This window comes from Pygoscelis adeliae, unplaced genomic scaffold (genome assembly GCF_000699105.1).
Source record: "Pygoscelis adeliae isolate BGI_AS28 unplaced genomic scaffold, ASM69910v1 Scaffold154, whole genome shotgun sequence".
Taxonomy (NCBI): domain Eukaryota; kingdom Metazoa; phylum Chordata; class Aves; order Sphenisciformes; family Spheniscidae; genus Pygoscelis; species Pygoscelis adeliae.
The window spans coordinates 572,830-588,603 of record NW_008825113.1 but is presented as its reverse complement, the minus strand read 5'-3'; the positions used below and the strand labels follow the sequence as shown (position 1 = coordinate 588,603).

The window sequence follows — 15,774 nt, the reverse complement described above, 5'->3', positions numbered from 1 at the left end:
TTCGCGCTGGCGGGGGAGACCCTTGCAAAGGCTGTGGGATGATGCTCGGCAGCTGCGTGGTTCTTGCCATTTTCCAGAAGAGCAGCAATCTTAGCTCCAGAATCGCTTCTCAACACCAGCCTTTGCTCACTTCCAAAATTCGTGACTTCTCCTGTGGTGTTAGAGATCTGGTGATCACGAATCCACTTGCCCAAACAAAATTTGCCTTAGTGTTGCTAAGGCACAAAACCTGCCATGCCCCATATCAGAGATGGCTGGGTTTGGTGTCTTGTTTTTTTTTAATGCCCCTCGATGATCCTTATACGCATGCAAACCCACATTTCCAAAAATGGATGTCTCCAGCGCTGCTCCCAGATCAGGACCAGGTTTTCAAAAATACTGAACAACCGACAGTCCCCATTGAAAATACTCATTAATAAAAATCTTGGCTGCAGTCTCTTTTAAAAGAGTTTGGATCCTTCAAGATGGAAAATATTCTATAAATATCAATTATGCTGCGATTGTCCCATCCACAAGACTGTGATTATATTGTAATAATACTGTTACTATAAACATGGGATTACCAGTTGTGACCTTCTGAGGTGATCCTCCCTTTTCCCGAAACGCCACAATCTAATGAACCAAACAATCTTAGCCTCATTTTCCTACCTCTAATGTATGCAAATGTAGCCAAGAAGTGGCTAATGATAATTCCATCTTTCTTTGGAAGTCTTGATTCCTTTGGATCAAGGTCGACACCTGTGACACGAGGAGGGAAAGCAAATTCAATCATATCACAGATGATGAAGCTGCTAAGCTGATACTCACCCAGTAACTCTTGAACTAACAAGTCTGTCTAAAACACAGGCAGGCCAGTGCTGTGCCGTAGGAAACTTGCAGAACATTAGACCAAACAATGTTTGGGAAATAAAAAAAAATTGAAATAAAGTATAAATAACAAAGTATTGAAAATACTGAGTATCTAGAAAATGGCATAATTATTTAAAAGACTCTATTACCAAGTGAAACCCCTTGCCTATTCCCATTAAGCTTTCTGAAATAATTTATTGCCATTAAGCTTCACAGCTCTCAAACGGACTTCCCAGCCCAATCACTGCAGTACACTCCCGTCATTGATGACAGCGAATACACATTAGCCACATCACATTAATTTGATCTGAGTTTGAGAAGAACAGGTGTTGGCATAACTCTTAAAAGGCTCTTCACCCTGAAACGACTGCAGTTTCACTTTTACTCTTCCCATGGTTCAATCGAAGTTAGAAGACAGCACACTGGTTAGGGGCAGGTCTGGACGGCTCACTCGTTTCGCAGCAGTCCTGTGGCAGCAGGACCGTGCTCGTGTGGGTCCCGTCCTGCTCCCAGCCCGTCACGCTGCCCTCCGAGGGGAAGAGCAGCTATTTCAGCAGGGTTTCCATTACCTCGTCCCACCTCCCTTAGACCGAGCTCTGCAGCGGGAGAACATCCTATTTCAATCAAAGACAAAGGAGAGCAGCAAACTGTATTTTTTTGACGGTACGTACCATCGTTCTGTTTGACAGAAGACTTGCTATCGGTGACCAGGGGGTTGACAGCCATGAGGATAAATTTAGGAACTGAAAAGACGAAAAGACAAATTGTGTACTGTTAGTTTTAGGAACCAGATCCCCAGTTAATTACCAATCCCACTGCTAACCCCGGGTTAATTAATCGGGTTTCCAATGGTGGTATTGAAGGGATCGGAGCAGGTGGCTCCACCGCTCAGAGATCGGAGTGGGCGGCTGCGTCTAGAGCCAGCAGGGGCAAGCGCCAACTCTGCCGGTGTGCGAGCCTGGCCCCGGTGCTGCAGCCAGCCTGAGCTTCCTCGGCGGCCCAGAGATGCTCCCTCACACCCGGAGGACTGGTGTGTTTGCAGAGGTGGTGCGTGGTGCAACCCCAGGCAGAGCTGTGCTGCTTATCCCCACCACACCAGCCCCGGCCGGCGCTGCTGCCACTGCGCTGCCTTGACTTTTACTAACCCAGTAATACTCTAACCCCGACAGCTGGCAAATGCGGGGCCCTGCATACGCGGGAGCCCCAGGACAAGGGCTGTGCCCAGCGACACGTCCTCCTCCCTCCACCACCACCCACAGATCTGGCGCACCAGGAGCCACGGCACCGGGATGCTGTGGCATGGGACGGTGGCAAAGAGCACGCTGCTCATGGGGTTAGCACTGGGGGGGAGGAAAAGGAGGTGGGAAAGGGAATAAAGTAACTGGGAAGAAGACTTAAAGGAAGGTGGGGTGAGCAGGGAAGGGAGAAAAGGGCAAGTGCTGCAGGCAGAGTGAACCCGAGGGATGGGATGCGCAGGTAGAGAGCCAGTAATTTTCACCTAAAGATCAGCGAAACACATTATCTGTCGATAACGAATGCTGTCGTCTCTTGCTAGTGGCTAGTAAGGGCAGCTCTGTGACTGGATTCACACACTGGGCTCTGTGCCCGTGTGGAGCTCCAGGAATGTCAATACAGCTGCATACAGTGGGGGGACCTGCCCCCTTGTTTTCTGCCCCCTTTTTTTCCTACCCCACAAGGGGTGTGCCAACCAGTTGATAGGAGACAAAACTGGCCAACAACTGGGCTGCAGCCAGATGCTAAACTGTGTCTAGATACTGTTTTTCAATGAAGATAATTCACTGTAATTCTCAGAGAAATGTTTAAAGTCTTGTGTGACATCCCCTGCACAGCCTCTGAGACAAATGGTTGCCGAGGAGGAAGGTGCTCGGGATGGGAAGAGATGCGCTGGGTGGGAGTGGGCTGCGTCCTTCTCATTTTGTTAGTTTTTTCCCTTGCTAAGTTTTCACACTCTTAAAATAATTAAAAGAGCTAAAAGCAGGTGCATCATGCAGATATTGAGAGCTCACATATTCTGTATTACATGAATGGGCCCTTCAGATCCCCAGATCTTGGCACCTGTTCCCTGTACTACGTGAAAGCAGACTGATTGATTTTGAGACTGATGTGAAAGGGTGGGGGAAAGGAAGAAATTTCAAGTATGAAGCTCACCTCTATCCCACATAGAAACATTTGCCAATAAATAGTGTTAAGGAAAGTTAAATGGAACAGAGGAGACTGAGGTTTGGGGCTTAGCATAGTTTTCGTTTGAAAAACAACTAAAAATAGCACTTCTTTCTGAGCAGAACTTTTCTTTGTGTGTGGGCTCAAAGTCATAGCTGTTTTCTTTCCTGATGAAGGAATTTTTTTGGGACTCAGCTCCTGTTTGCAATAGAAGGCCAACAGAGATAGGGGAGAATGAGCTCATTTCTATTTTGGCTTGCACCTCATCGTAATCCTGAACTGTTTTCCAGCGGCAGAGTGTTTTTGTTAGTGCACGAGGCAGACAGTGAGCAGGTTGGTTTGTTTTCAGACTGCACTCTGAATTTGCAGGCCTGGCTGTTATGAACAATGTGCACGTGTTATGAACAACGTCCTGGGAGGACACACCATACTCAGCGCCTTTGTGTGACCTGAAGCTCCTGTCGCATGGCCCGGTGCCCAGGCGGGGGCTCCTTCACCTGTGCTGATATTCCTCCGGCTCCCCGCCCAGGGCTTTGCTTGCTACAGGACTGAATCCTTTCCCCATGTCTTCCCATTGGGTTTGAACAGCTGTTTAATATGCCATTCAAATACGTGTCGTAAGGGGATGCTTAATTCAAAATGGCATGGACAAAAAAAGCTCCTGACTGCTTGCATTGTCAATTTTCGTTATGGCTTTATTTCAGACACGAGGACTTTTAACTAGGATAGGCTGCATCGGGTCGCTGAACAGAATAACTGGTACTAGCACGAGGAATTTTTATCAAGATAATCACATCTATACTACAGTTTGTGCCAGCGCTATGTTGTCAAGTCGGGTTGCAGCCAGTCACCTACCGCAAGCTGCCAAAGGCAGCCCACAGGCAGATTTTGAATGGCATCCCGGGAGTGCAGAATGGCATCGGGAGCTGTGCTTCCTTGAGAGAGGGTCCTGAAGTCCAGCCTCAGCAAGAGCCTCGTGCAGACACGAGATGATGCTGAGCAGGCCATCGGGGGCACTGAGACTGTGAGAAACCAGCACCTCCTGGCTCCTGCTAAGTTTTCACTAGCAGGAATTAACTGCAAAAATAAAAATGCAGCCAAACACACCAGCCCTAAACGGTTGCTGACCACTGAGGTGGGGAGTATGATTTTTTCACATTCCTGACCATGGTGGAAATACTTTAAGTGTGGCACAGCCCTCAGAGAACGTGGTCTGCTCTGTTGTGTTCCTGTCACTTCAGGGGGAGGCCTATTTACCTTATCTTGGGAAGCATCAGGTTAGCAGGGGTCTTCTAGTGAGGGGAAAGAATGTAAAATGTCATTCTGGAATATGCCCATGTTCACTAGATGATCTGTAAAATAATCAAACCTGCAAATCATTGGCTAATGCTTCAGATTGCACAGCTCAGTAGGATTTGGCAGAAGAAAAAGTCTTCAAAATGTGCCAGCAACACACAAGAACGCTATTTATTACCCACATGTTTTTGCAAAACCACTTCCACCAAATAACAGAATGCATAACCTCACTGCAAACAAACATACGCTGGTTTTCTAGTACACAGGTATGCAAGAAAGAACAATCTGTTATAATTATCCTTACTCTAATTAAAGAGTATTCCATTAACTTGTTCATAAAGTTACTACAGCATGAAGGCAACCGCACAATAATATAACGTATTAGTGCAAAGGCAGATCTCCAGCTCTTTTCAAAAATATAAAGCTGAATTACTGCAACGCCTCTCACCTGACAACTAACTCACGGGGAGAGTGAAAATGTCTCATGCCAGCAAGGAAGCAGCCGGGGCTCACTTTCCTCTGATCTTCAGGTACACGGTGATCTGGTAATCAGTCCTACACTGCTGTTCCCAAAAGCACATCTCAGATAACCTGTGCCCTTTGACCACTGCTCACTGGAGATGCAGCGAAAGGACTCCGTGATATGTCCCCGTGGAGCTACTGCTGTGACTCCCTACAGCCCAGAAAAGAGCCAGCAAGGAGCAGGGCTGGCAGCTTTCCCAGCGGTGCACAGTAAGCAGCGGTAACTTGGTGAAAAAGCTTTTACGCATCCTCTGGTTGAAGCAGAGGCCTGTGAGAGACAATCACCCCTGACCCTCACACTTCCACCCCACAGCTAGCCAGCAGCAGAAAGCAGAGCCTGAGGAAATCCGTTCGAGGCTTAAGAAATGCGCAGCCATTCCTAAAAATGTGCAATACCAAAATAAGGCACTGCATTAAAGTTCTGCAACCACTTTTCTCTCACCTTTATTGATATTACACTTTGCTGTCCCATGGCCTTTGCTTTTGAGAAAAGAATTATAGGGAATTCTGCTTTCCCCTGATGTAAATGTATCAGTCTATGGTAAAGAATACGGAAAACTGTTTCCACTTGTCTGAGGATGAGCTGAAGTAGGCTTCAGTCCTGCAAGGGATGTATAACCTCAGACCTTTATTTGTAGTGAGACTTTGCCCATGAGAAAGGAAATCCCTCTGCAAGGCTGAAGGCTGTAGGTGTGCTCATGTGAATCAAATTTCAGGACTGGCCTTGTACACAGTGCTTCAATTATGCTGGACTGCTTTACCTGCACTGATGGCAGGCAATGCCAGGTTATTTCTCCTAGCTCTGTCGCAGGTGAATTCTGCAGAACAGACTCTTGTTTTGATAGTATTTCTCAAAATATTAAAAAACATACTTTATATTTTATTGTCAATTGCATTTTTATAGGAAAAAACGCCTAATGCCCGAGTTTACATCAGGTGCAGCTCTGCCCACGGGATCGTTCACGTATTTGCTTGTTTTTGTATGGCTGTGTCACAAACTTCCTATGTTAAAAGAAGGGGAGATTTAGGATGCCTCTGTGTGTGTGTCTTTCTACCTCCATACGTGTGCACCATTTGGCACTGGTTTGCTTTGCAAGCAGAATGACAGCTTTAAAATGATCATGCATTTGCTCTTACCACATGCATAGCTGACGTTAAGGTATTTTGTCACTCCAGGTAGGCACGGACTTCCAAAATCCCGGCTAGTGACAATGATTTTGCATCTCTGTTTCCCATAACACCTTTTTGATAAAACTTCTAGCGCCGTGTAAGACAAACAGTCTGAAAGAAAAATACATGCCATAAATATACAACACTGGTGTTATCAGCAATGATAGCTGCTACACGCACGACTAGAGATACAAATCTGCTATTGATTTCAGGCATATGTTTGCCTAAGCAGGATTTCAGAATTACATGTTAAGATTCGTCAACGCAAGGAGGGCAGCGGCAATGAGAATGTGAACTTGCAGCAAGCTAACTACCTCATGCTGACTTCCAGGTGCGTGCTTTGGTTGCGGTAAGATTCATGTCCACCTCCAAATGAGGTGCCCAGTATAAGACCTCTATGTTCCCTTCACGATCACTTGAAAAAATAAGCACATTCAAATAGCTCTCCATCTATTCCATCTCAAGATGAGTGTGCAAATAAAGGGAGATGCAATGCTGTTTGCAGGTCTTTCTCTTGGTCCCTGGGTTATTGGGATGATTTGACGGAATGCCTAATTTCAGTTCAAGTCAGGTGAGATCAATTTTTGCGTGTCACAACAGCTAGGGCTACAGTGAAGTTCGGTGCATTAAAGGTACCTTTTGATTTATTATGCCTGTCACTGGTAGGAGCCATTCGGCTGTGGTGAAAAGGTCAAAACGGGCTCAATATTTAACCAGGGAAACATTTGGCTTCTTCCTCCCATACCAAATTCCAGGCTGTTCTAGTAAGGCTGCCACCACAAGCCAAGTTTGCATGCCTAAAGCAACCTCAACGGCATCTGCGCTGCACTGCCTTCATGCCTTAATTACATGAGGTAACCCACATCATTTTCAAAGCAGCCTAAACTACCCCTGACTTTGTGCAGACGAAGAGAGTCCAGATTGCTGAACCTCTCCCTGTGGACAAGAAGCATGTGCCGTGTGTGAAAACCTGCCTTGCTAACATCTACGCTTGGAGTTGGGATTTCTTTATTCAAGTCTTATGCCTTCTGCCACAATTTATAAAATAATAAAACTTGATTAGCAGGATTTTACACTGAAGCTGAAATTATTTGAGTGGGAAAGTGTGTGTGTCAGACAAACTTTAAAAAATCTGCTTTAAAAAAAGAATGTCTCCAGATGTGATTAAATCCCCGGTATCCACGTGTGCTAAACTCCAAGCCACAAAGCAAAAACATCCCTTAGTTTCGGTTTCTAAACAGAAACGACAAGTCTGGAGTTAAGTAATACTTTTCTGAAGCTGTCTGCTTCCAGTCAGCATTATCTCATGCATTTTTTTACTTTCTGTGGATGACAGGTATTTCTCACTGTAGTATTCCGAGGTAGGGACACTCTAGAGGTCTGAAAACATATTTTTCTGGGCATTAAACCAGTCCTTCTTCCTACAGCAAAACTCAGATAAGGATGGCACCTTGTCACCTTCCAACTGCTGAAGCTCATTTGTGCCTCTTCAGAGGAAGGAGAAATAGTGCTCGCAAAGGTTCCCCAAATCAGTCTTGTTTGGAAAGAAAGGGCAGGTTTGAGACTGGAGTTCTTGACAAAGAAGATTCACCTTTAACATGTGAAAATGGGGCAGATTTGTGATTTTTAGAGTTAATCCCCTGACACCAGCACTAAATAAGTCATGTACCTGAGCAGAGCCAGCGGGAGATACTGGGCTGATTTGTTTGGCGAAGGGCTCGTGGGTTACCTTTGGACATGGATTTTTAGGAGAGCAACTCTTTCTTTGTCCTTTCAGAGACCTAAAAACCTAACGCCCATGTGTCCTGGGAGGCTGCTGGGCAGGCAGGGAAGGCTGAACTAAAACACTGGGTAGTTCTGATTAAGTAACTCATCCGTTTTAGTCTCCCTCCCTGACAATTTTAGATGAGCAAGGATGTATTTGGGTGGACATTTTAGGCAGCCAAGTAGCTTATTCTGGCAAGTACGAAAACAACTGAAGAATATCAGGAGGAATTATCAGATGATTCATAAATGAATGGATTGGAAGCACAACCGCAATCTGGCAAACTGAATTATGTTTTCTACAGAATTTCCTGCCCTACGAGCTGCTTACAGTGTCTTAAAAAACAGGAGGCTGTTGCGCTGATGGTTTTCTACAAATTCAGTGATACAGTGAGTACATGTTTCATTTTGCCTTTGGTAGATGTTTGCTCATGTTTCTGTGGGAGTTAATAGCTCCTTATCGTCTATATTCATGTTGGATTTGGCTCTTCTACCTGAGGAGCCAGTTGCCATATGCCTGCAGGTTCTTGGCAGGCCAGTTTTTGGAGAACTTCCCAAGGCTTGCCTGGTGTCACAGGTGAGTAAATGCAAACCAAGGCTGGCTTGCTTTTGCAAGACAGCACAGAAGTTAACTGGAAAGACCCATAACAAAAAACCCCTATTTAACAGCTTCCTGTGGTCTAACAAGACTTAGGCTTTTAGCGATTCAGTCAAAAAACATTCAATTTTTTTCTCTCTGGTTTATGTGCGTCCTTGCTATCTCCCCACTAGCTCTCCCGGCAGCTACGATTCCAGCTGAGCAATGAGTTCAGCTTGGAGGAATTCTGTGTACTCGGTACCAGGCCACTTTTTCAATGGCTGCATCTTTGTCTGTGCAGTCTCCCACAAGCAGACATTACAGAAGTGCATCTGCACCGAAGTCAGAGGAATCAGTGTGTGCCAAAGGGACGTTCAAGCTGGTTTCAACCAAACTTGCTTGGGGTCTAATAGCAATCCAGCTGCAGCAATGCAGAACTTGCGCTGGGAATAACTTATCCTCCTTCTGGTCAAACACCTTACTGCAGTGTCTGAACGAGGAGAGGATTCAGTCAGTGCTGCATTTTGAGTAAATGAGTGAATAGTCCCACTGAATGGTCCCGAAGAAATCACAAATCAGGAGATGAACATAACTATGCAATGTGTCTTCTTTCTGAATATCTAAGTAACGTTTGAGCTACACATATGTTTATGGGGCTCGCTAAACTGGTACCATATGTTTAAAATAAACTGCCTCTTGAAAGGCATGTTCCCGGCATGCTAGAAGGCTGGTGGCATCCACCAGCAGCGGTGGAAAAGGCAGCAATGTGTGGCTGGGAAAACACTCCATTCTTCACGCCTTTATCCCACAGTTGCCTGCTACACACCAAGACTGCTGGTGGATCTTTTGAAACAGACACTTATATGGATGGCATGGAGATACGGGTGTCAAGCAGAGGTTCTTAATTCAGTAATAAACCATCAAATCTGACTGCAGCTATTTAACAGTTAGAGTAGAAAGCCTTGTTTCTGGAGGAAAGGCTCTTTCAGCTCCCTAATTAGCTTTGTTTAGGAAAGTTTTGGCATGCAAATGACATGCCATAAATCATGCAGGCTTTAATGAGAAGCAATTTGTCTTCTGGTTTCTTAAAGCTTCTCTCAATTCAGACAGTAAGAGCTTTCCCTCCCTTTCTTTCCACCCTGCCACACAAGACCTGCAGGTGATGGAGCAGCCAGAGCTGGCCTGAGCGTCTTGTGCCAAGCTCCGGCAACAGCGTCCTGTCACACCCTCTCCAAATGTTACTAACTGCTGTCTTCTCTCACATCACTGTGCACAGGGCGAGCCTCAAGACACGGTGGGTAGGGGCTATCTCTCAAACGTAGATCCGTATGACATAAAACGTAACCTGCTGGTGAAGGACCAGGGCACCCAAAAAAGAAACCCCTCCACAATTTGTCACTCCAGTACTGGAGCCCAGCTGCTTCCTGCTTTCATCCCGAACTGCTGGCTTATGCTGCTTTATGCTTTCTGGGCTGTGCCTACCCGCAAAAGAATAAGGAGCTTGCTTTTAAAATCAACTGAAAGCAAAGATTTCACACTACCAAATCGGGATGGCTTGTGCTTTGTGGAGCCCAAATATCAGCTCTGGGGATAAGAATTGACAAGGGGAAACTATGGAGTTCGGAGCAAGCTAAGGCTGCAGACTCCTAAAGAAAGTTACCATAATAATATGGTAATTTATGCAAGAGCATGGCACACAGGGTCCTGCCTATGCATCAGAAAAGGGCCATTTGAACCACTGATTCTAGCAAAAACGCACAATGTGATCAACAGCACTTATGAAAAGTGTTGCTGATACCTTTATATTCCAGGTCCAAGTATTGTCAGCAAACAAGGCAGTATGATATGCTAAAAACACTACTTACTGCCGGCACTGGCCGCTCCTGAGAAGTGAGTACAGCACCAAGGCTTTCTGAAAAGCTGCACCCTCTCTCCCCCTCTCGCTGTGGTGCCTGTTGTGAGGCCCTTGTAGCCTGCATGAGATTAGCCCATTGCTTGGTTTTATTTACAAGCAGCTCTGAGTTCAGAATTCAGTCTGTAAGTATTTTGCACAACACCCCCTCCAGCCTTTCTCTCCTTCTTGCACATGCATATGCAGAGAGTGGAGGATCCATCTGCCAGCACGAACACCGAGGGCAAGAGACAAGTGGAGCTCCCCACTCGCTGGCGGCAGCAGGAACCAGACTCCCTCTGCTCAAATGCTCGTTGCTTTGTTTTGCACCATTTGGGTCTGCATGTACACAGGCAGGAGTTCCTTGGCTCATTTTAGACTCGAGTGCCAAGTGTACTTTTCCAAACAGTTCAAAAATCTAAGCTAGAAAAGACTATACACAAGAAAACCCCTGAATTGCTAGTAAAGAAAACATTAACGGATGAAGTGATGTGCGTCTGAGCATGCTTCAAGCAACTTCAAACAGCTGGTCAGCCACGTGACCTTCCCTGTTCATCTCGGCAGAAAGTTAACTGGACTCTAAAAATGGTGGGTGCTCTCTTCTTCCCTTCAAACAACCGCTTCTCATCCTGCCACTGCTTTGAACGCCTTTTCTTTTTGGGGAGCTTTGTCTTGACAAGATTTCTTGGGACCAAGGGGTGCAATGGTTCCTACTGGCACCTTTTGGGGCCCAGAACACCTACTAAGCTTCCCAGTTTGTTCAGGCTGACATGGACAAGGAACTTTTCATATCTGATGCCTGCACACGGAGAGTTGACTTAAGGATTTCTGTGGTGGAAGCAAAACTGAACAATTTTATCCTCACTTTTGCATCCATAAAATTCAGTTGACTTCTCTTCCATAACGAAAGTGGCAAGGCACTAGCGGCAGAAGCTGCAAAGGGAGATGTCAACCTACTCCACATCCTGAGCCCTGGTCCTGCTATGGAACAGTGCCCCCGCACCTACCCTGCTCACACCATCCCTCTGCCTTCACAGCTCGAGCACATTTGCTCTTTCATGGTGTCCCCGTAAGAGGTCCTATGCTGTGTTAGTAAAATAACTGCTCTGCAGCCTCAAGTTTCTTCCATTCAGGAGCCTGCCACTTGCATGTCTGCCCATGGGGCTTGTGTTTGAAATCAGCTAGGAAATATATGCTAAGCAGATGATGCTCAGGAATAGAAGGGCATACCCAGGCCTTGAACCAGTGATGCTTGCAGTCTAGAAAGGACTTAGTCACCTTCTCTGTAGCAGCTCTGAGCTACAGGCTCTTGCTTCTTCCCCCAGCAGAGGACTGGGCTCAGTGTTTCTGTTAATTGACTAAGTGCTCCTTGAAGTGTCTGTACTTCAATACCCGGCATTTCCTAAATTTTGGCCAACTTAGATGGTTTGCATTTCATGGCACCTAGAAGTCTATAGCTAGCATGAACCTAATAACTTCAGTGTGCAAGCATTTCCAGATCTGCCTGTAGCTGTTTGTACCTTTACTTCATTTACATCTGCTCTCAAGAGACTTATACAAACGGCTGGCTCACGCTAGGAGGAATATACATCTCTTAGTAAGAGAAAGAAACCAAAAGCTTTTCAATCACTGTTAGTGAATAAGAGATGTAGGCCCTTTGAATTGTCCACAACACTGATACAAAAAAAAAAAAAAAGAAAAAAGAAAAAAAAGGAATCGCAGTATCACAAAATACTGTTATATAACAAAATCATGACGCCTTGCTGGGCTGCAAGGAACAGGATTTTGAAAATCTCTCTTTCTTGCCTTGCTAATGCCCATTCTTCTTAGCTGAATGCCATTTCACCGGGAAGAGGGGATTAGGACAAAACCCAGCCCGAGGGTATGGCATGCCATGGTGCAAGCTCTGATGAGAGTGCCTGAATTCTCCACCTCCCCTCTCAACCTCCCAAAAGTGGGAACAGGTAAAAGAGAGGACTATGCTGGAAAGGACCCTACCTTCCAGCAATGAAGATACGCAATTCAGGGCTCTGCTGGTCATTAGTGCTTGAGGGAATGCACATGTGACCAGCCAATGCACATCCAGGTGAAATTTCTGGGAAGGACATTTTAGTGTTCTAGCTTGCAAGTTGCAGCTAGAGGCAACCCACTACCAAGCCTTTCTTCAAGAACTTTTCATGTTTAAACAAGAGTAGTTTATGATTTGAGAAGTGTTTGCTGACCTGAATCTTCCTTGTACTCTCTATGGTAACCTGTTCTGGCACAACTCTTCAACTTCTTTTGGCCAATACATTTTCTCTTTCCTTGTGCACGTTAGTACAAATGTAGAAGAGATAGTATGTCAGAAAAGGCAACAACTCACACAGGAACAAACTGCTACGGTTTCCTGTTTTGGTGCTGGGCACAATAGATTCCTCTAAGCAGAACCATCTGCTACAAAACTGCACCCAAAAAAGTTTCAGTTTTCTTGTGAAGTTTTTGATAATCTTAGTAAAACAGGAAAGTTACTTTCTGTAAATTCTGTAGTCCTAACCGTGCCAGTCGTTTGAACACCTGCAGAAGCAGGACACTGCTTGGAGTTTTTTATTTTCCTGCAATGATCCAGAGATCTTATAATGGAAATAATTCCCTGTGCTTCAATGAACTCCGCTACTTATGGTAGGAGCTAGCTTTGCAGAAGAAACTTTTCCTGAAGGCAAAATATCCTGAAATGCCTAGAGACAAGATTTTATGCACTGTTCTTTGAAGTGGGAAACGGAAGGAATGAATGGCCCTGATGACAAGTCAGAGAGCAAGACCAGAGACGTGTAAAAATACCATATTTCAGTTTGATGGTGAAAGTGATAAAAAACAGGAAAAATGTTTTATAGTGATCTTATATGGAAATTTCACATTCTTTGACAAATCCTCCCTCTCCCCCAAACTGCATCGAGCAAGATGAGTTGTTCTAAGCGCAGCTTTTTGTTTCTGGTCATTTTTAACAAAAGCAAGAGACGTTTTGAAATGAAAGGTGCAAGTTACACATATAATTAGGTGTAAGTCTTGGGACTGAAGTAGGGCTGTCTTATCAGCTATGGTACACGTTAAAAGTTTCTTGTACTCAGTAGTTCAAATCTTTACGCAGATTAAAATCTTCTCTTTATCTGAATCAGAACAGGAACCTGAATGTATGTTTCCCATAACCCATCCTGTGTGGGCTTTTCAGTTGGCTTTGCCTCATGCTAAAGCTGTTCCACTTCCTAGGGTAAGCAAGACTTAACCAGATCAGAGGACAACTCTACTGTAAAGGCTTTATCTAGCAGGGATGACACCATGATGCCATTGCTCTTCTTCCTCCTCTGTACCGAAAATGGCACCTAATTTACATTATTAAACTGTCTCAGAAAACTAGTTCCAAGAGGAGGCAGTCATGCTAAATGTTGAGCTGAGGCTCAGGATCCTACAAGTGCTCCGAGGCCACGCAGATATCACCAATACCAGAGAAATATACTCTATTTCCTATATGGAAAAGAGCCTTTGTGCTAAAGAAATTTTATGTTTTCCTGTGTTCCCTTTGAAGCAAAGCTCTGAAAATCTGTCAGCCGATTTGATAGACTGTTCAGAGAAAAGCGATAGTTCAGAATACATCTGTCTCAGTCCAAAGCTGCTGTTTGTCATTAATTGCTTATCAGCTACGTTATATGTAACATGAGGTCACCAAGATCTAGAGAAGTATCTAATTAATTCAATACCCTGTACTCCTAGCAGGTCCATATCAAGTATGGATAGATGCAAAACTCTTGAGCTCAGCAGAGACTTCCTATACTTGTCGTTAGGACCTACAAATGACTTCTCTTCAGCATAGTACTAAAAAAAGGCCTCACAGTTTCCCTGTGATGCAGTGAAAGAAATGTAAAGGCTCAAGCACTGCCTTTAGGCCGAGATGCACAAATGTGAGTAGAAACAACAATGGATGTGTGTTGGAGCAGATTTAGCTTTTGGTGCAAACGTATATATACAAGTACGTGGGCTCTGATTCAGGAATGAAGAGCAGCTGAAGTAAGTTTTCTAAATTGTCTCAAATTGTTAAAATCACGTTGACATTTAAATTACCATTGCTTTCCCTGACAGAAAGGTACACAGACATTAAAAAAGTCTAATCATGCACCCACTCACATCTGCATGTGCTTAAATAACCACATAAATAAGATTTAAGCTCGGGATGGATAGATCTGGAGTCAATTGGATTTGGCTCCTAAGTGCTAAGTCTTTTGTGATAACTGAATGTGTACTCCCAAGCCACATAGGTGCTTTTGAAAATTATACTCAACTGCAGAGGGTTACTGGTACCATGCAGGAAGAGGCCAAGCACTTTCATAAGTAATGGAAAATCTATACAAGGATCTACCTTCTATAGATCTACCTTGTGTTTGTCTCAGGTTTTATGCTCTCTCCTATGACCACAGTTTTAGGTTGCTTTATAGAAGACAAAACCAGCAACAGCCAGGGTGTTCCTCAAGAGGTGCTCGTATGCAGAGGGCCACAGCAGAGAGTTTGTTGCTGTTGCAAATTCTTTCTCTATTTATACTGGGAAACTTTATCCAGTAAGAAGGGTTTGCAGTATTCTGATCTGTGAACTGTAAGTGCTGACATTAGAGGTGTCAATGATTTTCAGAGGTGAATGAAGTGCAAGAAATAAGTATGATGGCAGCCCTTCTTGATCAACTGAGCTCTCTCTGCTCTGCTTTGCGTCATACACTAATGCCACCATCATGAAGGATGTATGGGTCTGTCAGAAACCTGCTAAAATGTTTCCTCCACAGAACAGATAGGCAGAGCTAAAGTCTGTGTGAAGGACCACACAAGATAGCCAGTCTGAAAGACAGACCTGGCAATTTTAAATAGATTCTTGTCCAAGAACAGATTACAATTTGCAGCCAATACATTTTTAATAATATCTATGCAACTAAATAGAAACATTGGCTTTCAGACAAATGGCTTTTAAGACTAATTATTGATCTCTTCTTGATGTTCAGAGATGCTTCATTAACCATACACCAGCTGAGACTATAGAGTGAAGTCAATGACTGGTTATCGATGTAGACCATACAACTACTTACGATGTTTTGGGTTCTTTTACCTATTCAGAAGGGAATGGTCCAAAGTAATACTAATAGTATAGCAACATTAACATATTGTTTATATATTAGTTACTAATATAGTGACAATAATATTATATATTAATATATGAATCGGGATGCACCTGCACTAGTAAATCAGCAGTGAGAGGGCATGTTTCTGGCACTGCAACACAGTGCTCCATTCTGATTAAGTATGGTCCCTGCACCCGTGTCCTGGTTTCGGCTGGGATAGAGTTAACTTCCTTCCTAGTAGCTGGTACAGTGCTGTGTTTTGGATTTAGAATGAGAATAATGTTGATAACACACCCATGTTTCAGTTGTTGCTGAGCAGTGCTTACACTAGTCAAGGACTTTTCAGCTTCCCATGCTCTACCGCCTGAGCAGGCTGGGGGGGGACAAGAACC

The 15,774-nt window shown here is 44.5% G+C and overlaps 1 protein-coding gene across 1 annotated transcript in view; it reads right to left on the bottom strand.

The window, feature by feature from the left end:
- EVA1C (eva-1 homolog C (C. elegans)) overlaps positions 1 to 15,774 on the bottom strand; it is a 46,103-nt gene that overhangs the window by 1,159 nt on the left and 29,170 nt on the right. The window contains 3 exon segments of the mRNA XM_009328014.1: positions 649 to 738; positions 1,521 to 1,592; positions 5,986 to 6,129. Of these exon segments, the coding sequence (XP_009326289.1) occupies positions 649 to 738; positions 1,521 to 1,592; positions 5,986 to 6,129 (306 nt within the window).